The sequence below is a fragment of the Lingula anatina genome, chromosome 1 (genome assembly GCF_051362555.1).
Source record: "Lingula anatina isolate TDL-2025a chromosome 1, LinAna3.0, whole genome shotgun sequence".
NCBI classification, from domain to species: Eukaryota; Metazoa; Brachiopoda; class Lingulata; order Lingulida; family Lingulidae; genus Lingula; species Lingula anatina.
This window is the reverse complement of record NC_141767.1, coordinates 42,305,312-42,326,798: the sequence shown is the minus strand read 5'-3', so window position 1 is coordinate 42,326,798 and position 21,487 is coordinate 42,305,312. Positions and strand designations below refer to the sequence as shown.

General features: G+C 33.3%; 1 protein-coding gene across 5 annotated transcripts; it reads left to right on the top strand.

Annotated features, from left to right (window-relative positions):
• The first annotated feature begins 55 nt into the window (after nucleotides 1–55).
• On the top strand, nucleotides 56–19,881 carry LOC106179882 (endophilin-A3). Of its 5 annotated transcripts, XR_015331822.1 has the most exons (12): nucleotides 56–247; nucleotides 1,692–1,760; nucleotides 5,619–5,691; nucleotides 8,510–8,653; nucleotides 9,133–9,266; nucleotides 9,727–9,794; nucleotides 11,151–11,164; nucleotides 13,211–13,311; nucleotides 13,758–13,861; nucleotides 14,264–14,367; nucleotides 17,382–17,530; nucleotides 17,865–18,036. XR_015331822.1 is itself a non-coding variant. In XM_013563676.2 (11 exons), the coding sequence occupies exons 1-11, from the start codon at nucleotides 203–205 to the stop codon at nucleotides 18,050–18,052; spliced, it is 1,086 nt and encodes a 361-aa protein (XP_013419130.1). In that variant the 5' UTR covers nucleotides 56–202; the 3' UTR covers nucleotides 18,053–19,881. The 5 variants fall into 5 exon arrangements, 4 of the variants coding, with proteins under 4 accessions (XP_013419130.1, XP_086856132.1, XP_013419132.1 ...); XM_013563676.2 differs by lacking the exon at nucleotides 13,758–13,861 and having other exon boundaries at nucleotides 9,727–9,793; nucleotides 11,153–11,164; nucleotides 17,865–19,881; XM_087000006.1 differs by lacking the exon at nucleotides 14,264–14,367 and having other exon boundaries at nucleotides 9,727–9,793; nucleotides 11,153–11,164; nucleotides 17,865–19,881.
• Nucleotides 19,882–21,487: the final 1,606 nt, after the last annotated feature.

Sequence of the window (21,487 nt, the reverse complement as noted above, 5' to 3'; positions counted from 1 at the left end):
CCACTTGCATAAAATAGCACATAATACGAATACCAATCACAATATTACCCAATTGCTTGCTGCGGGATAACTACATCAGGTCAGCGTAAGGAAGAGGAGAGTTTGACAACAAAGCACGCTAATGACAGGATTGTGAAATAACAGTTCCAGCGTCCCTAATTTTTGAAATATTTTCTAAACAAGAGAGACTCCAACTTTCAAGATGTCTCTAGCGGGCTTAAGAAAGCAGTTCAACAAGGCTAACCAGGTTGGTTACATTTACAATCTATTTGAAATGAGAGTAAAGTTTTATATTAAAAGGGGTTATTTTGTTTAAAAATAAAGGGGCGTGATTTACCTCATTATCTTTAGGAAAGACACTTCAAACGAATGTAACCCTCTTTTTGGTTTGATATGACATTTTGGTGGAGTAAAGTAGCCTTATGAAGGTTAAGTTTATTTTAATCTTTGGAATTGTAGTAAGGGTGAAAGAGAAATTTGCAGGTTAATCCCAATGAATCATTACACTAATATTATCGAATGACTACATCGTTTTTAGAAGGACGTCAAGTGTTTCTTTTTGAAAACCACAATGTGTCTTTAAGACCAATGTTATAAGTAGTTGTGAAGACCTTTTCCTTTCTTAACTTTTAGTGTTACAATAATTTGAAGGGATAGAAGTTCAGATTTACATTCAAAAACTCTTTGATTTTTTTTTTATGTTGTTATGATGAAACCAACTTAAAGTATTATAACAGCAAAGAAAATTTTAAACTGAGAAGTATGTCAGCATAGCTCTACATAAAGTCTTAAAGTCCTATTTTTAGTCACTTTATTATTACAATTTCTTAAAACTCAATTTTATAAGTTATTATTAGTTTCATTATGAAATATTAAGTATGACAGTATTAAATTTCATACAAGGTTTTAACTTTTTTTTTTCTTGACCATATTTCGCTTGGCTGGTAGATTTTATTTCTTTTTAGATAAATCAGGTACAACTAATTGAATAAACTACAATTCTGACATTTAACTGGTTTGTGAATCATTTAAAAACACTGGACACTTCAACAATTATTTGCAATTAGGGAATATCCTTTGGAAGTCTCTAAATTTGAATTTATCTTTCAATAAATATGTTGTAAACTAGAATAGCTGTCATATAGTATTACTTAAGGTTACAACATGCTGAAGATCTTTCTTATCAGGAGGTCAGACCTAGAATTAACTTTGGTTTAGACCTTGCTATCTTTTCACTCTGGATTAATGATTTATTTTAGTTTGATTCTTTATCATTATTCATATATGTGAGCTTTATTAGAATTGCCTGAGGTTCAAGATACTTCATGAACTTCTGATGTTCACAGAGGTAGAGATTTACATTCCCCTTTTCCACTGTTATTGCGTAGTATATTTAAAGCAGTTGTATAATTTCTTTTTGATATATTGAGAAATTTACATATTTTCATTGAAAAATTGAAGTGTTACAGATATAAGTGGACAAACAATATTACACAAACCCTCTTCTTCTGCCCTTTTCTCCTACATATAATGATATATTGTCTCTGGGATTCTTAGCTTGCATTTTGTCTTGCTTTTGTGAATCTCTCTAGAGGTAGAGGGAAGCATTTACATGATGTGTTTTTTTCTTTTTTTTTTATTTTCAGAAGTGAAAAGGTTGTCAAAATGAAATGTTCTTTTGTTACTTTTAGTTTATGAGTGAAAAAATTGGTGGTGCCAAAGGAACAGAACTTGATGAGGAATTCCTGGAAATGGAGAGGGTAAGTCTTCTCAGATCTGGAGCCAACTGATGTATAGATATTAAGATCAATATTTGTGTCTTTATGCTAAGGCTTATGTAACTGCAAGACTGAAATTCAACCAACTGAGAGAATTCTAATAGGTATTGGATCTCAAATTAAAAAAAAATGTAAATCTGTATGTATGTTAGTGAAGATATGAAAAAGATTGGTAAGGGGTCCACTGATGCAAACATTTGAGTAACCTACATTAGACTTTTTATCAACATGTAACTACATGAGGCAATACTACGAACTGGTTCTGCAACCATTTCCATTACTCACAAGAAAGCTATAAATCAGAGAGCTGAAATCTAGTAAGATTCATCAAACACAAAAATCAGTTTAGTTTGTCAACAAATAAAACTAAATTAGTACACACATATATAAAAGTAACTGAATAATTTGAATTACCTAAATTCCAATTGACCAACAGTTATAGCAGGCAAAAATAAATATTAAGCTAAGAACTTCTGCGTTTTTTATCTAGACCACCAGCTCCCAGTGGAAAGCCCTCAGCAACCAGAGCTCAATTCAACATGTTATATCAATTTCAGCCCCCATTTTTTTATTTATTTATTTATTTATTTATTTATTTATTTTTAAGTTAGAAAAGTGAGATTTTACACACACTTGTTTGAATCCATGCTTGAAAGTGATAATGTAATAAGTTCTCTGTTGTAACCAACAATGAGTTCAGATAACACAGTCATTTTCTTCTTACTTTGATGATTATTTATTTGTTATTAATGTTTTTGCTTATTATTGAAAGTGTGTGATCTAAGTGGAATCCCAGTAAAAAAGAGACCATCAATATACTGTATAGATCATACCAAAATGGCAAAAATGGTAAGCACATTCCAAATATCCTAGTGTGAATGTTCCCCTGCTCTTGGGTAAAGCTTAGAACCACTTAAGCCGTCCTTGCTTTGAGCAGCAATATCCCTTGGTATTTCCTCCCTCAAATTTGCAAAAATAAAAAGAAGTTTTCTTCCTTTTTTGAAACTGGAACTGTTTTTCCAGTGGCCTAATGTAAAGATGAATATGGTTTATTTAAAACTGAATCAGTATGAAAATAATTTGAAATTTAACTTGGTTGAAGTACTATAATTAGGTTTATGAAAAATAATGATATTGGTTTTAAAACCTATATTTTTGCATAAACATTGTGTCAAAATCAAAAATGTGTAAGAGAGCAACCAAAATCTTTAGTTATACACTAACTAGATTAAACGTAACGGTAAAGAACAGTGTTTAGATTTAAGTAACAGTGCAAGGAGTATCATTGTTCATAATTCATTTTAGTGAGTGTCTGGAAATGGAGTATTTACTTTTTGTATATGTGTTCTTCACTTGCTCTGCTCTGCTACATGTAACAACAATCATTTTTCCTACATACTATTAATTGACTACATGTTAAATGCTTTCTTATGCCCCATATTAATTGCAACTTTCAGAAAAAAACATCACAGAACTAATGTTACTAGCATGTGTGTGCAAGGTGTAGTTTTTCAAATTCCTCATGCTACTGCTATGGCTATAAGCAAGATATTCTAGATTGAGCTGTACAGGGTACCAGTCATTTTTTATGGCAATCCATGCCTCTTTGATCAAAGTAAGTAGGCAGCAATGGAAATAATTGTCATTATTAAGACAAACAGGTAATATATGGAAGACAAGAAGAATACTTATGGTAATAAAAAAATAATTTAAAAATTGCCTTGAAGACATAATTGGCATTGTTCCTGGATGTTTGAGTTTTCCTTGAGGTTGTGTTTGTTTTCTTTTCATAATGTACTAGGTTTTGCCAACCACATACTAGTAAGGCATTTTCTTTGCAAGTGAAGGGAGTGAAAAGTTGCGGATATGTCAGCGTGAACAAGTGTCAATTGATTTCAATAGCTCTGTAGAATTGCTAATGAAAATGCTAAACAGAACTTCGTTATTATAATACTAAAGCATTTCCTTTGTTGCATTCAGCATATTGTCAGTGAAATCTATATATACATTTTTTCTTCACTGCTCATAATGTTCTTTCCTGGTAATCGCTTCGGCAATCACTGGATGCACTTAAGCAGAATCAAATTGAGTTGGTCTGTCTTAATCTATAACTGTTGGAAAAGCTGTAGAATTGATTTTATTATTGTGTGGGGGGTGCTGCTGTGCACTGCTTTGCCTGTGTTCTCAGCATCATCTTCATGTGGATATCTTTTTAAGTAAACTGAATTTTGATGATTTTTTTTATCATGTGAAGGAAAATGCAGATATATTTTTTCAAAATATTGTAATATTTCAAAAGCAGAGACTGATTCTTGCAAAATTTCAGTCATTATTTTGTTCATTTGTGATTTGCTTTATAGGGATATTAGGGAGATTCCAATATGCCATGTATCTTTGGGGAGTTGCAGAAGGTATTGATTGGATCTCTGTCCATGTGAATAAGTCTACCAATCCAAGTGTGTGCATTGATTTTGAGTGGGGCTTTCCGCGAGATGTTGCATAAAGTGGAATCTGGATTTAAGACTGTATTTCTCTGAGCATCATGTTCTAAGCAGTCATTTGTGTAAGGCAAATAACTTGACTTCTGGTATCAAAACTATGGATACCGCTTCAAATTCTTTTTCAAGAAAAGAAAAAAGTTTATCTCAGCACTGAGAGTATGTCTGTGTGCATTTGAAGGAATTCTGATACCTGTATCATCAGTATATCAAAGTAGATCTTCTTCTTCCTTTCACAGTGTTATCAACCAGGTTATTCTTTGTAAGGTTCAAGGCATGCCTAAGTCAGTGTTTTATGCCCCTTTTCCTTCCACCAGAGGCGATGCTAAAGTGTTTTTTTCATTGTGACCTAGTTTATAAAGAGAATATATCAGAAATTTGTCTTGTGTAAATCTGAATGCGGGCTACTGAATTTCATAAGAACAGTATGCAAATGCTATTCACTAACAAATATCCCTTTAAAACTGTTCTCTTTATTCATTTATAATGATATAAAGGTTTTCTTTAAACTGTACAGATTACGTTTCCTTACAACGTACATGTTAGTTGGTTAGCATATTTTTTTAAAATGTTGTACAGGTATAATTGAATAAGAGGGGAGTTCACTTTATTGAAATATTAAGAATATAGATTCTGGTATTTTATTATGCACCTAGATCTGTCTTTACGAAATGGCATAATGACAAATATCATATAATTTTCTATCCAAACTGAACTGCTTGCAATATTTGTGCAACACTTGACAGAATAGTAATTCCTAGTAGATCCCTGTGTCTTTGGGTGTATTCCCAGAGATTTAGATCGATCCAGAGATTAAGATTTAGATCACCTAACTCCCTGGGGGTTCACGCTAAATTGCAGTCAGCCGAGCCGACACCATAGTTAATTACCCCCTTACAGCTTTCAGTAGGCGGGACAGACGCTTAAGCAGGCTAAGCTGACAATAATCAAGTGAGACTCCCCACAGGGATAGATCGATCTAAAATCTATGGAAATGGGGTCTTTAATGATCCTCTGGAGTAAATCTCTCAATGCCCAATAGCTCAGACAATGCAAAGCAAAATTGTATGGGGAAACACACATTTCTGCTACAACATGAATATGAGTCTAACATTAGCTGCCCCCTTTAATAACATGGGGGGGGGGGGGGGGGTAATTGACATATGGTGAAATCAAGTGTCCCTGTGTTGAGCTTGGACCCATCATACATGGCAAAAGGTTTAAAAGGAATTTGATGTTTTTTGTCCAAGTAAATTGGGAAGGCAGCAATCAGACATTCTTAGTTATTGTTTATTTATTTATTTATTTATTTATTTATTTATTAAATATTTATTTATTTCAGAAAATAGATGTGACTGGAAAGCTGGTGGAAGATGTGATGGCTCGTACACAGGAGTATTTACAGCCTAATCCAGGTAAAGTATTGCACATGGCAGGTAGAAATAGATGAATGCTGCATGTCATTTACATTCTTGTATGTGGGTCAGGTGATGCTTGGATTGGCTGACCTTGTCAAGTTTAAAACATTTTTAGATGGGAAATAATCATTTAATGTTCCTTACTGAAATTTAAAGACCATTTCTCCTTGCTAATCTGCAATTAATTCCCTGTTTTCCTCTAAGATGAAATAAGAAGCCCATTTCTTGAATCTGTTTTGCTGATGAGCTCACAGCACCTGAAATGTAAGCATGTAGACTGGAAAGTCAGCATGTATGTTAGCTCTGTCAAAAAGTAGAGACAGAAGGTAGGGAAGGTTAGGATGTACAAAATTAGCCCCTTTCCATAGCATAACAGATGAGAGGCAAATTATAGTTTTTATCATGACCACTGAAACATCAGGGTTTTCAGTTTGCTGAAATAAATATATTTGTATTACAATTCAACAGACAAGTCATCAGAAGCCACTTGACATTGATGTGTGTGATTACATGTATTGGGACTATAAAATATAGTCTTTAGAAGTGACCTGATTTTGATTGTCAGGGGTTATAAGATAATGTTTGATGGTAGCAGGTAGGTTAATGGTAAGGTCTGTACCTATCACTATGTAGGCAACTGATTGTAACGACTTGAGGTTAAAGTTCATTCTCATTTTGCCTTTAAAAGACATGTACTTTCAGTATATGTCTTATTCAAAAATATTGAACCCTTTAAGCTTTTTAACTTCAGAAATTATGTAAAATACACAAGTTTTGGTATTATCACATAAAGATGAAATTATCCCATGATATTATAACCATGAGGTCATGAAGGGAATCTCTTTGTACACTATTATCGGCTGGACAGTAAAATTTCAGAGGGGTTAAAGTTGATAATGATGCTAGTTCTATGTCCTTTACACTGTATCCTCCTGCACACCCCTATAACCTTTAAAAATAAAGAAAAGCAATCCATTTTTAACATTGATTAAAAAAAAGAGACAAGTTCAGTGCCTTATTTAATTTTTGATAACATTTCAAAAACTTTAACTTCTAAAAGTAATTAACATCGATTGAATTCTACTCTAAACCAGTTTCACATTTCTTTTTATCCTCCAGCAACAATGAGTGAGTAGAGATATGTCAAGAAAATAACATTCTTTAAGTTGTGCAACTCTTAAAAAGTCTCCTGTTATACTGCACCTTTGATGAATTTTTTTGTTCAATATTATTTTGACTCTTTAGAGTAGTTGTGTTATATTCCAAGTTTGTGTGGACACTTGTTGCAAGCAAAGCAAAGAGCTGTGTGGCATTTCCTGGTAACATTATATGTTCAAGTGAAGGGATGTGTAGTTTTTGCCAAGATTACACATAAATCATGAGGAAGGTTTCCCAGACTGGGAAGTGGTTTAATACACATGCTGAAAATTTCTGGGACCTACCAGATTTTTTTCTTGTGTGGATTTCATAATGCATAATGTTTTTCAATTTTTTTAGAGAAATAGATGTATCAAATTGCTTTACTTTTTCTGAGCTCACCACATACCAGAGCAATGAGAAATTGGTTTCTTCATAGTTTGGATTAGCAGTTAGGCATATCAGAATAACATAACCTGTGTACAAAAGAATTCCCTCATCTGTTTGCTGGTACATAAATAATTATGCCCCAGTTCTCTGCTTTGCTAACCATTAACTTATATGCTATACACTGGTTGTTTATATATAGCAACTCATATGTGATTGAGTGTATTTTGATTTAGATTAAAAAGTCATGTCTTTTTATTATTGAATTGATATTGTTGACATAGATTTTATTTTTCTGCAGCAATACTGTGTGATATTTCTCTGCAGTTTAGTTGAATAATAATTGTTGTATTCATTTTTGCGTTCTGCAAATGAGCAATGGCATTTGTTTAATGCCTGAGCATTTATTATGAGACAATTTCTTCACTAATTGTCTGGCAACGTATAACTTGCATTAGTTTCTTCCATAACTAATTATTGACATCAATGTTTAATGTTAACTTGTTTTGTTTTTCAAATAAAGTTACTACATTGCAAAATAACAAATGCAATTTAATGCTGCACTGGTGCAGTAACAAGTATTACCCTGGTGACAAAGATCTAAGAACAGAGTTATGTGTGGGTTGGGCAGTGTCCAGGATAACATAATTTCAAATCAGCATTGTCATGATGCCTTAATTTTTCACTGTTGTATGTCATATTTGATTATGAAAAGTATGATTAAGGGAAAGTTGGATTAAAAAAATATATAAGTATACGCTGATGGACATATCTATGATCTAAATATGAAAGGGCAAAAATGATTGAAGTATAAAAATAAATGCTAACATAATTACTGATTTATGTTACAGTTCATGGCACTGATGTTTGTATTTATTGGGCACTGACACACATAAATAGATACTTGCCTTATTATTGATCCTATTTACACATTTAAGATGGATTCTACTTTCTGTGTGATGCAAATTTGACATTGTCTTTCATATTGCTGATGAAATATGGTTTTATATCCTTATGTAATTACAATTAAAAGCTGAGGTCAAGTCATAATGGCATGAAGTTACTTTTCACATGGGATTACTTTAGTTACTTGGCATGTGCCATATGGGTACTTATTTTCCGTCACTTGTATCCCTTGAAGTGGTTTCAACCACCATCTGCTATATTGAAATTATTGAAACTTTGTGTATTGACCACTGCACAGGGCAGTTTAACTTATAACCCATGTGTTTTTAAATTTGTCTTCCATTTTATTATTATTATTATTTATTTAAATAATTTTTTTTGACAGCCTCCCGGGCTAAGCTGATGACAGTGAACACTATATCCAAGCTGAGAGGACAGGTCAAACAGACAGCATACCCACAGCCAGAGGGTATTTTGGGGGAGACAATGATAAAGCATGGCAAAGACTTGGGAGACGACTCCAGTTTTGGTAATAATATGATCTGGTTTTGGCATGAATGTGCTTATGATCTGTCAGTCTTATAAAGGGATGGGCAACTGATGTAGATGAAATGTTTTGTAGTTGTTGTTGACAATAAGGTTATCCCTCAGTCTTTATTAAACATAAGTGCATGCTGATAAATTAAGCACGGTCTACAGATATTTTTATGGTTACTATATATATATATATATATATATATATATATATATATATATATATATATATATATATCAATGAATATGGTTAATACCAACTTTATAATAAGAATATTTAAGTTAGCTGTAGTCAGATGGCCTTTTCACATTAAGCATTCATAATACAGCTGAACTAGTATCTTTGTGGAGGTTCCACCATTAATTACACTATAGGGGAATACTCTCTCCTTCACAATTTTTTCAGTTTTAAAATTTATAGATATGTGTATTTGTTTTATAGGCCATAATTATTTATATTTCTTTATGTTCCAGGTCAGTGTTTGGTTGAAGCAGGAGAGTCCTTCAAGCAATTAGCAGATGTAAAATATGCCTTGGAAGACAGTGTAAAACAGAACTTCCTGGAACCACTTCAACACCTGCAGAACAAGGACCTCAAAGAAGTCAATGTAAATATTGCATAAACTGACAGGTCAGATCTTTCAGAATTGATTACAATTGTTCATATGTATTGATTTTATTTTTCTCAATCTGCAGAGCAGGTTCACCAGTGTGAATGGTCTTGGTCTTTATCATAAAAAAGTTAATTTGTTAAATATGTTTCCTTAAAATGTCAACTCTTTTTTTTTCAGAAAAATAATGCTTTTACTTGTTAATAATAAAGGATTGTTTGTTGTATGGTTAGTTTCCAGTGTTAAGAACAGAAAGCAGATAAAAGAGTAATTAATGTTGTCTTGCAAAGTAAACATGAGATGGCAACCTAAAGGAATTGTTCCAAGTACAATAGGTAATCAGTTCATTGGCCAGCTCAAGTAAACCATTTACATATTGTAACTTCATCTCCTTTTACATCCTTCTATGTTCCCATAGAAGTGTGTCTATGTGTATGTGCTTGTTTTACTTTCTCAGCACCACAGAAAGAAACTAGGAGGCAGGCGTCTTGATTATGACTGCAAGAAGAGGAAAAAGGACAAAGGTAAGCATTGGAAATTTTTTGACGCCATTGGTTTATTGAGTGGCTCACCCTTCTAATGCTTGTGATACCAAATGTTTGTTTGTCTCACTGTTTCTGATCTTGTTTTTTTTTTTTCTCCCCAATTTTGAGAACTCTACCCTGTTTTAGCATATTGGTCATATTTCCATAGATGTGTCACCTCTTGTGGTGAACTGCATGTTATTTGCCCCTTATTTTAAAGAACTAACATATAAAACTGGTGTGAATAAGACTTCATAATAATTTTTTTTTTTTTTTTTTTTGCAATATAGTGATCACTGATGTTGACTTAACAATGATTTTCTGTTTCTTTTCTATCTTTAGGAGGTAAAATATTTTTTACTCCAAATGGCTAAGTATCCCTGCTTTCTTTATTGCTGGCTTAAGTAGACATAGTAACTGTCATAGATATAACCAGAATATATTGCCACTAAACCTTAGTAAATTTTATTAGATAATGCTGTTTAACTCCATTTTGTTTGAAAGGAATATTGGTGAAATGATAAACATTAGGATTTAATGCCATATGATCTGGTTATATGTTACTGGCACCCAGTGCATACGCTTCTCACATTTTCACTGGCTGCTGATGATAATTGTATAACATGCACTGTTAACATGAAGATGTAGTAAGAGATGCAAAGCAGGAGGCAGTTCAATTGCCTGGAGATGACCCATGGCAACCATTGTGTCTTGTTGTATCACAAGGTTGCCTGAAGTCACGTCAAACCTGTCACCAATGTCAGGCATGTCACTAATATTGTCTGTGTCACTAAATGTGTCATGTGGTTAGTATATATTGCTAGTATATCTTAAATGTGATGCTGAAAGCCTTTTTATATTTTTTTATTTTTAGTATTGTGATACGTCTCTATGCCAATGTAAAGCCTTATTCTGACTACAATTTTGCTGGTATACCAAAAAAGAGCTCAGCTCTAGTTACAGCTGCATCAGCATTTCAGGTTCAGATTTAACATGCAATGCTGGTAGCTTGACAAGGCTGATCTGTCCATGTCATTCCATTTAGTTATTAGTTCTGCCTCCTGCTCAAAGCTCACTGAAAACCCATATATATGTGTGTATCTACAGGCACCTGCTGTGACCTCTGCCTAGCTTGATGCAAAAGCTACGACAGTAATATATTGTTACATTGGCTATTTAACCAAAAATTTCAACATTTAATTCTAATTTGTTCAGCGCTATATATTTATATTGAATTGACTGTAAGTCAACTATTTTGTCCTTTTTGAGTCTTAATCATGTTGAATATAGCTTGCAATCCCAGCTGTATTTGAATGAATATATTTGATGACAAGTTCTATTTTTTCTGTTCCCATTCAGCACCAGCATCAGGTTGAGTCTGTTCCACTTTTTGCATGTGTTTGGTTAAGTGGGATTAAAATATGGTAGCACGTTGGAATGTTCAGAACGGGATTTCATTTGGTTCAGTTTTCTTTTATTTATTTAATTATTTATTTATTTATTTTTTACAAACTGCAAAATATGTTGCAAACTTTTGAGGGTTAATCCTTCATTGGTTTCTAAATAGACAGTGCCATTTTCGGGTTGAGAGGAGGATTTTTTACCAAGTTGGCCTAAGATGACATATGCACTCAAAATTTTGGATTGAAAAGAGATAAGATTTAGATATCATTTGCTGACACCCCTTTATAAAGTATGAAAAGAAATATGAAACTCTGACACAAGCATGCCATAGGCTCACCTCCCTGACAATCTTAATTATGTGGGATGCATTTTTAAATTTATGTAGTCAATTTCCAACAATTAAGTTGCTACAGTAAATGTCAGCAGTCTAGGGTTCGGCCTGTAAAAGCTGTAGTATAGGTGCTATGTATATAGATAAGATTACCTTGAATTTCTCACCTGAGCCCTAGATAACCTATGGCTCGTCAGGTGAGATTTCCAGGCCTAGAAGATGTGTGCAGCACCTGCATCTAAAATCTTTGTTCAGCATATTTGTTTTATAGAGCCCAATTGTGTGCAAGCTGATACACCTAGGATTTTCTGATGTCTTCAAATAATTTTTTGTAACCTCTAAATTCTTCTTCTTCTGGAAAAAAACACTCAATAAAAAAGAAATGACTCTGAAGAATTGTGAGCTTGCAAGAAATTATTTGAAGACAGAAATTCCTGTATATATATCAATGCACAGGGCTTTATACCAGGCCTTCATTTCACAGACACAAGATATGGGCCATACATATGCACATAGGAAAGAAAACACATACATTATGCAATAAATGATGCTACAACTTGAACAACATATAATGACACAGCTGTGCTCTGAAACATGGAGTGATTAGAAATATTAGATTTTTATTTTGATGATGCATAGATAAAACAGGTAAAAAATACTTTTTTTTACCAAGATAATTTATGACCATAGGATCAGCATCAGTCTGTTAGAAGAAAAAATGATTCAAAAGAGAAAGCAGTATGCTTCCTGGTACAAAAAAAGTGCAATTAGATAGCACACGGAGTTTGGGGATGGCTGCTGTCTCTTTGTATATGGTTTTTCCAAAGGGTTTTTACCTGCATGAGTGTTGGAACACGAATGAAGAGTGGCAGCATATAATGCATGGGGATTTGTTACCTGCATGTTTTAGTATTTTGTTTATTTTAACTTTTGTTAATATAAAATTATTAGGATAATTATAACTATGATGATAATAATAATGACTACAATGAAGATGATGTTTGAATATTCCTAGAGGGTAGCATGGTGGTGTTTTTTTTTTTTTTTTTTTTTTTTTTTTTTTTTTTTTTTTTTTTTGTAGGAAATGGGGGTTTGCTCTGCCTGAAAGTATAATGATATTAATTGGCTGAGGAAATAAAATTTGCTCTTTTTGTTGTTGAACATTGAAGGAATGTTAAAGAGCTGCATCTTCTTCTTCATGCAACTTTCACGAAAGTTGAAGGTTGCATGAAAAGAGGAATGAAGAGGACAAAAATACTGTGATATTGTTTTGTAATATCAAGAAATAAAAATGCATGTGAAATGAAAACGCCAGATTATACAGCTTTTAGCAGCTTTATTTGTAGCCAAATGTTTGTTTGTTAAAAAAGTATTTACTGTAATAATCTTGCACTTGCACTAATTGAGATTCTTTTTCTAGCAAGTGATAAAATTAAGTGCATGAACTACAATTTCTGGCACATTAAGTATGAATACAACAGTATACATAGATTAAAAACAACTTCTGTACTACAAATGACCAGCATACAGTATAAATGCAAAGTAAAGGCGGTATTCAGCGGGTTCTACATGTTGAATAAAATACACTTATTTTCTGGTTGAGACTTACCAGTACCATTTTCTTTTAAGATGAAGTCTTCTTTGGTTTGCGGTTAAGTTAATTTTCTGTACTGTTTTACAAGGTTCTGCAATATCAGAAGATGAGCTCCAGCAGGCAGAGGAGAAGTTTGAGGAGTCCAAGCAGCTGGCAGAGACTGCCATGCACAATTTACTGGAGAATGATGTAAGAGTGTGTGCTTAGTTGTGTTAGGTGTGATCATTGTTGTGATCATGATTGTGTTGCTGTTGGCAAGTACAGCAACAGGGGTGGGTAGCCAAACAGAATTACAAAAGTGAAAAAAATGTCTCTTACTAGAAAATGGCTTAATTTATAATAAAGTTAGTCCATATGTCACTTTCATATTTTATTTATTTATTTATTTTTTTTTTTGTGATAGTTGTATCATTTGTAGATGTTTGAAATTAAATGGAGATGCAGATACTCTGATGTTTTGTTGAACACATATACTACATCACATCTAAATTTGTTGACATGATAAATTTTAAGCTGATGATTTCATCATATTTGATTTGACCAAGGACAAGGTGATGTTTCAGCTAGGTGGAAATTTAAAAGCAAAGATTTTGTGTGCAATTGTTCAACTGTAAAGGCCTAACTCTTTCCATCAGGTTGAGCAAATAGCACAGCTGTGTAATTTTACTGAGGCCCTGGTAGATTACCACCGCCGGGCAGGAGACGTGCTACAGGGTCTCCTCAGTAGCCTGGAGGAGCTGTAAGTCCCCCACAAAGTCTGGGCATTTTAACACACTTGAAATATCCAGCATGAGCAGACTGCATCATATAACAACTCTCAGTGATATGTAGTCTGTGAATGGGATGGTGTGGTCAAAAGGTTGTGATGTTTTTGTTTGTATGCGTGCATTATTTATTTATTAAATTATTATTAATGTGAATAGATATTTGCATTTTAACATGGGCGTATTGGTCCTATAGCAACAGTAGACTGATATATTATAAAATGCATTTCTGGTGCACGCATAAGATGGAAGCCCCAAGCATGGGTGATATCAGTGTAGAGTATTTATGGATGCAGTCTGTTGTTGTCCTTGTCCAACCACAGTAGTGCATGGTCTGCTTGGTTATGGCATTATTAACCACTGTTCTGTCTGGCCAGGTTGAACAAATCTCCCAGTTGGCTTCCTTTATTGAGGCCCAAGAAGATTATCACCGTAGGGCGGCAGATATTCTGCAACAATTACATGATACACTACAGTCCAAGTAAGTCATCTGCTAGTGTGTGCTTTGACATATGTAGATTGAGCCACACTTCAGGAGAAGGCTTTTTTCCTCTTTGTGTGCTTTACACGTAGATGTAGTCCCATCTCCAGCTAACTTGTTGCTTCTTGGTGTGTTTTCCCATACTGCGTGTTTCTTGTTGATTGCTTGACAGGATTTCATAATTGCTTCGAAATGTGATTTTTTTTTTTTTTTTTTTTTTTTTTAACATTTTAATTTTTGACTTACTTAAATTGATTTGAATACTTCTTGTGACACTTGCACCAGATGGACTTTTTTATCTGCAATCATCTTTCCAAGAAAAATTAAAAGGTATGCTACAAACCTGACTAGCATTCTTTAGACTTAAGATATATTATTAACCCTGAAAAACTAACATCCTTTCAGTTGTATCCTTCATAACTAACTGTGCAAAGACTCCAGTAAAGCTATTCTTAGTTAACTGTCAGACCATTTTGTGTTTGGATCCAATTGTATGCCTAATATATAGGTATGAAATGACTAACAAATTGCTTACTCCTTATCAGTGTTATCAGTATGACCTAGGGTCATTCAGGTTTTTTAATCATGTGAAAGGTTGTTAATGCTGTAAGACATGTCTAGATGTTACCAGTCGTTTAATGTCTAGCCCAGCATTTGCAACAAAGGAAGTGGTGAATCTTGAGTACATTGTACTTACACACTTCTTGTTAAAAATGAAAAAAAATAATAGTAATCTCGACCTGTCACAATCCTAACTTTTAAGTCCATGTGTTTAAATCTTATTGTCACCTCTCCTTCAACTTTGAATTACCTGATGAAAAATGAAATTGAGATGACTTGCACGTATTTGATGTTCATATCACTCACACTTGTACATCAGTTTTTTTTATTAAAAGGTCCCAAATTTATTTCAAATGTTAATTTCTAATCGACTGCCAAATATAATCTGATGAATATTTTTGTACCTACTGCTATCTCAAAGTAATATTTCTATCCTACATATATAAAAAAAAAAAAAAAACAGGGCCAGAATTAGACAGTATAATGTTTAACCTATAAGTTCTGAGAAAAGGGATTGGTTAATTTCTAACCTAGATGTACTCCTTTCATCTCCTCCATGGTAATGCATGTTTTGTCTTTTTGTCTAATGATCCTTTCCAATATTTTAAATGTTTCTAATTGATTTGAGACATTATCGTGTATGTATGTTCTCAGATATAAAGTTCTGTAGAGTAGAAACTGGCACTCTTTTGTTTTGAAAGGTCTTTTTATTGAGCTTTGCTACCTAGTTTGCTGTATTTGTGTGCTATATTAGCTTTGCTAATTTTTTTAATTTAAAACGATACTAAGTAAATCCTAAAGGATATTGTTACCCTTCGCCCAAAACTCCTAATTTACTGCCTTCTTTTGGGTAGTAAATAAATCTTCAGTGATCAGTGATGTCGTAATTGCGATTTTGGGGTAAAAACTGAAAAATCAGTCAAATTTCTCTTTTACCTGAGTACCCACGATCACTCTTTCAAAGCTGATTTAATGATACCATTTACCACTCAGAAACCCTGCCAGCGGTTTTTCTTAAAAGTCTTAGTTTAGATTTTCTCGTTGATAAAGCAAAATAATGCCTTTGTTGAATGAAAATCTGTAATTACGGGCGCATAACCCCATAACAAAAGCATTTAAACCAAAACACTGGCACGGGATTATAGCTTATACACTTGTGGTCCACTATGCCAATTTTCCTGATAAAATCTTGTTCAGAGATGATACCGATTACTATCTCACCTCAAAATAGAAAGGTGTTAAATCGACAATTAAAGCCTTGAGTTGCTCATGCTTGTACATTACAACGAAAAAAAATATTTTTGATATTTTGTATTTTCAAGAGTTTCTTCATTGTTTTAAATCATCACAATGATAGATGCATTATTGAATAATTAGATGCAGGAAATTTTCAGTATCTGAATAATAAAGGGTAACAATATCCTTAATAAGTGCCTGATTCATTTGTGTCTTTGTTAGGTGCACAGAATTTGCTTATTTTTATGCAGGTACTTGCAAAGATTATTTATCTAAGCATTTTTGAAATTAAATCTTTTAAATTAGGGAAAATTGTGAATTTTGTGGATACTGTATTTTTAACCCATAATGTCCTAAAATTAGAAAATTCCTATTGAGAGGCAGCAACAAAATTTTCTAACAGGCTGCCCTATAGTTCTATTATACATACAGTAAAAAGCACCACAAATGCTATATAGAAGTATAATTTTTGTGATTATAAAATTATGTATTTAAAAGTTTGTTCATTTTTGCCTATTGAAAAAATCAGAAAACGTCATTACTGTAGGCATGGATCTTCATATGTGCATTTGTATTGTAGACTGTTTTCTTTCTACCTGTATATCTGTACAATTACATTTTTTGTGTGTGGTTATTTATGATTACTTGGTGTATTCGGTTTAACTTAAAGGGATAATAATTCTTCCTATGAGATCTATATTTCACAATAAAAACATTGTGAATAACTCATAGAAATAATATATTCCGTTTTACCACAAAAACGGCAGTAATAGCTATTTTTTCTGATATCTGAACTTGTCTGCAGACCACGTGACCTCCATTGATGGCTATACTCTGTTAAAATCTCTTAAGAGATTTTAACCAAAAAACAAACTTTTTAGAAAAAAACCAGGGACTAACTTTGAATGTAAAAATGGATTCATTAACCATTGGTTAGTACGGGAAAATTGTTGTTTACTCCAGGAAAATTCATTTTTTGGCCAAAACGAAGAGTTATTATCACTTTAAGCCTTGCATTTTGCCTCATGGTTGATGGATTGCTGTTAATATTCTTACCAATACTGTGTGGTGCATGGGTGTTTTCATGGGTGTTATCTGTAAGAATAAAACAGTAGAGTTGTTGTTTATTGGCAAATCTTAAAAATGGAACTGAAATAATTGTTATTAAGCAGAATTGGTGAAATTGTGATGCTAGTTGTAATTTTATTTTGTTCTAGGCGCAATGAGGCTGCAAGCCGGCCTCGCTCTGAATTTGTGTCCAAGAAAGTGACTTCTTCCTTCAGAAACTCTTCCCCAGCATTTGACAACAACTTGGACTCTCTGGATACCACTGGATACAGTTTATCCCCTGCCCAGCAAAGCTCAGGTAAAATAACAGAATCATTGTGAAATAGAAAAGTATTGTACAGTTGTATAACCATTCAGTGTAGTGTTTTTTCCTGCATAGTGGTGTCCAGCCAGTGCCAAGACTGGCTGTGTCACAGTGATTGTAGATTCTGGCTAAAGTAAAAAGGGCATTGAAGTAGAAAATAGCACTTGCCTTCATTTGTGGACATTTAAAGGTCCATGTTTTGAAGATTTGTAAGTGAATGACGTGAGATTGCATAAGAACTTGTTCTTTGTTATTGTTTTCTGAGGCAGGTGAACAACTCTGATTACAACTCTGCTGTCAGTGTTTCTAAATGAACTGTCTTTTCTAGAACCCCAACAAGCTTGCTGTACAGCATTGTACGACTTTGATCCTGAGAACCCTGGAGAGTTGGGCTTCCGTGAAGGGGATATGATCACCCTCATCAGTCAGATTGATGAAAACTGGTACGAAGGTTCCATACATGGCCAGACTGGCTTCTTCCCTGTCAATTATGTGGAGGTTAAAGTACCTCTGTAGAGTCCAGAAAAGGAATTTGGAAAAAAAAAAAGCACACTGGGTAGTTTGTAGTTAAAATGATATCAGTTAAAGAAACTTGCACAGGGATGATTTAACATGAAATATGCTCATCTAGTTGAAAACCAAAGCATGTGAAGACATCACCACACAGTCTGCTGTTAGTGAGGTTGATATTAAACCTGGTATTTGAGCTTTGAATTGTTATAGCCATTAATGTAACCTATGCCAAAAGTCTTAGTATGTAGGATGTCTTTATGGGTTGTATTTCTCCATCAGTGGACAAAGATGTTGGAGATAATTTTACACCAGTAAATTCATTTTATTATAGGGCTCCACTAGAGTTCTTGGAGTCTCTGTGATTCTCTGCTGTTATAAGGTTCTCACTTGTTGCAATTGCTTGCATAATGTATTTAATTTACAAAACCTGATTTGCTTGTTATATCTGCTCTTTGTAAACTTGTTATTTGAAGTAAGATGCATGGATACAAGGCATAGGGAACGTTGGTTTCTTGTAACCATGTTTTTAGGCTGTCTCTATGAGGGAGCAGATTCATTCCATATTGTAACATATCTGTTCTGTATTGCAGATTTAAGTATAATGCACTACAGTAGTCAACTTAAAGAGTTTAAGAATTGTAAATTGTCTGGTGTATTTCATAATATTTGTTTTCATTTAAAAGTACAGTGATATTGGTTGACCTTTCGAAATAATATTGCAATTAAATGCAAACATCCATATTGTATTGATAGTGATATTTGCAGTATTTAAGTTTTTTTATCTAAATTTCAATGTACCTAGACTGATGTGGGCCTGTTGGGAGTTGCTGATTTGATGATTAACCAGTAATGTGGGGTTGGCATTCAGATGCACCTTTTAGCAAGCAAACTTATAGTCCCAACTTTATTTCTCAAATATTCATAAGTCATGTCTTATTTGTGAATGAGGCAATGTAGGGTTCTTTGGAAGTTATGAATGTTAGTATGGTTTGAGGTATCATTTATAAGTTGTTTAATTTCACCTTAATATACAAAAACACTGCAACTGATTGAGAAAGAGAGTTCTATTAAGGAAAGTTTAGCCCAATTTATTCTAATGAAGAAGAAATAAAAGTAAATTTAGAGTGAAAAAGTTTATGACATCCGTTTTCTTATGATTTGGCCTTCAAGAATACGCTAGTGATTTACCTTATAAGTATAGATGCACCATTTTGTATAGTGATTTTGTATAATTATAGACTTAAGCCAAGGTCTATATGTTGTTTTGCAGACATCAGAAAAGTGACATTGGCCAAGGCATATATAAGCTCACAATCATTGCTAATTATGTAATAATGTGTTATTATTAAGATAAATGGAAGACTGGATATAAAGAATCTTATTATTTTGGAATTTGTTGTAAGTATGGCTGAATATAGTGTACAGATTGTTGAACTTGATTCATTTCTGGTTTATTGTGTTTCTTTCACTATGTGCTGGTCACATAATTGGATCAATACTATCCACCCATCCTACCCATTTCTACAAAAAAAGGATGGGACAATATTCAAAAAGAAAAAAAGTATTGTCCAATATTAATCTTAAGAGATTTATTTTGACTGAATAGAATTGGTAACATAGATATCAGTATGACATATATTGTGTATTAAAGGTATTATTACAATAATTGGAGAATATTTGTGGTGATTGCCTCTGTATTTGTGTACATGACATGGAGACTTGGAGCATAAGGGCTATAACTGGTTTGTAAAATGCCATTAGTTTGAATCTTACACCTCTACTGAATCTTGCATAGTCTATACAGAACTGGTAATAAAGTATTTGTATTTTGATTTTTTGGTTCTTTTTATCACTGTCCAAGGAGGAAGAGTTTTCAGAGAAAAAAAAGCACTTAACTGTTGATTCTACATACAGATGTATCTCCACAGTAAGCTGGGGCAGATCTATCGTTGATCCTTACCTTAGAATATTATAGCTACTCAAATCTTTGCTACGTATTCTTCATATCACAAAACGCGTCTAACTTATTACTGAGACAGTTTTTTACACACATTTTTAAATGTGTTAAAACCATTGGAAAATGAAAGTGGCACGTGTAGAACCTGAAATTCTGAGTAAATTCGCTACCGTTAAAAAACGGGTTCCAACCCTACCTTGTGAGCAACAATTTTGGAGAATTGTGAATACCGTAATACTTAGGTTGTGTTTTGAGAGTTTAAAAACCTCTACGTTACAAAAAAAGCCTGCTTTCAGCTATTTCACATTGTGTTGGTAACTAAAAACTGGACCATTTTAAGCCCGAAATTGAATTTACGGCTTTGCCATGAGCACGTTTTATATCGCTCCGACTGTAGTCTAGCTCTATTCCTCAAACTTCGGTCAAGCATAACGACACACAAAAATTAATTTTATAAGTATTAGGGGTAAAAAGGATTTTCCAGTGTTAACTGTAAACTTGATCATTTTTTTATGTACGGTGATTTTCAAGTTACAGCTTTATTAAAGCACCTATACTGTGTGAGCGATTTTTCACACACAGCTACTTGTGACAGACCCACTTGAGGCGATTTGAAATAGATAAATGTTGGTAAAACATGACAATAAGGTGCACATAAACTGTCACACCCACAATGGACGTTCCTGGCGCAGACTTTCACAATATTATGGTAGACCGACATAACGCTTTTACACCTCAACTTTAGCATAAATATAATAATAACTTTAAAACTGAAAAGTTTATGCTCTCCTGACATCGAGGGCATGCTTATCTCTCCTTTGAAAAAAAAAAAAAAAAAAAAACGGTGACTGACTGACGCATATTACAAATCATTTCTGTTCTGATAATAATCTTAACGACGCATTCCTTTAGTACAGGTTGGCTTTATGCAATTTTTGCAAGTTGGTAGTTGCTATTATTACTGTATTATTGTATTATTAGGGGCAAGTATTAAAAAAGGCTCAATTTTACCCTTTGGTCAAAGATATTGCAATATATGTTAATGAGACAGACTTCTTACAGACATGTGTCTCTAAATTAATGCTTGTAAACATCAATGTATGTACTTAGATTTTTTTTTTTTTGAATAAATAAATGGAATTATCACATATCTATACACTGCAAAAAAGGTGTTTTAAGGCAAATGTTTGACTCTTGAATAAATCAATACGGCAGAAAGGTCATTTTCACAATTAGGTCAAAGACAACTGCGGGGACAGACTTCTTACAGACATTCTGTTAATTACTACTTGGAAAAATCCGTTTCAAACGCTTAGTATCTAGAAGGTTTTGTCTGCTATGATTCTTTTATCAAGTGTCTTTTCTGCCAAATAGTGATGATATATGTTATTACACACAGTTTTGTAACAGGATAATATACATAGAATTTGAGCGTTACGTGACATAAACAATTAACAGGTCAAATTTTGTATGTGCCCGTT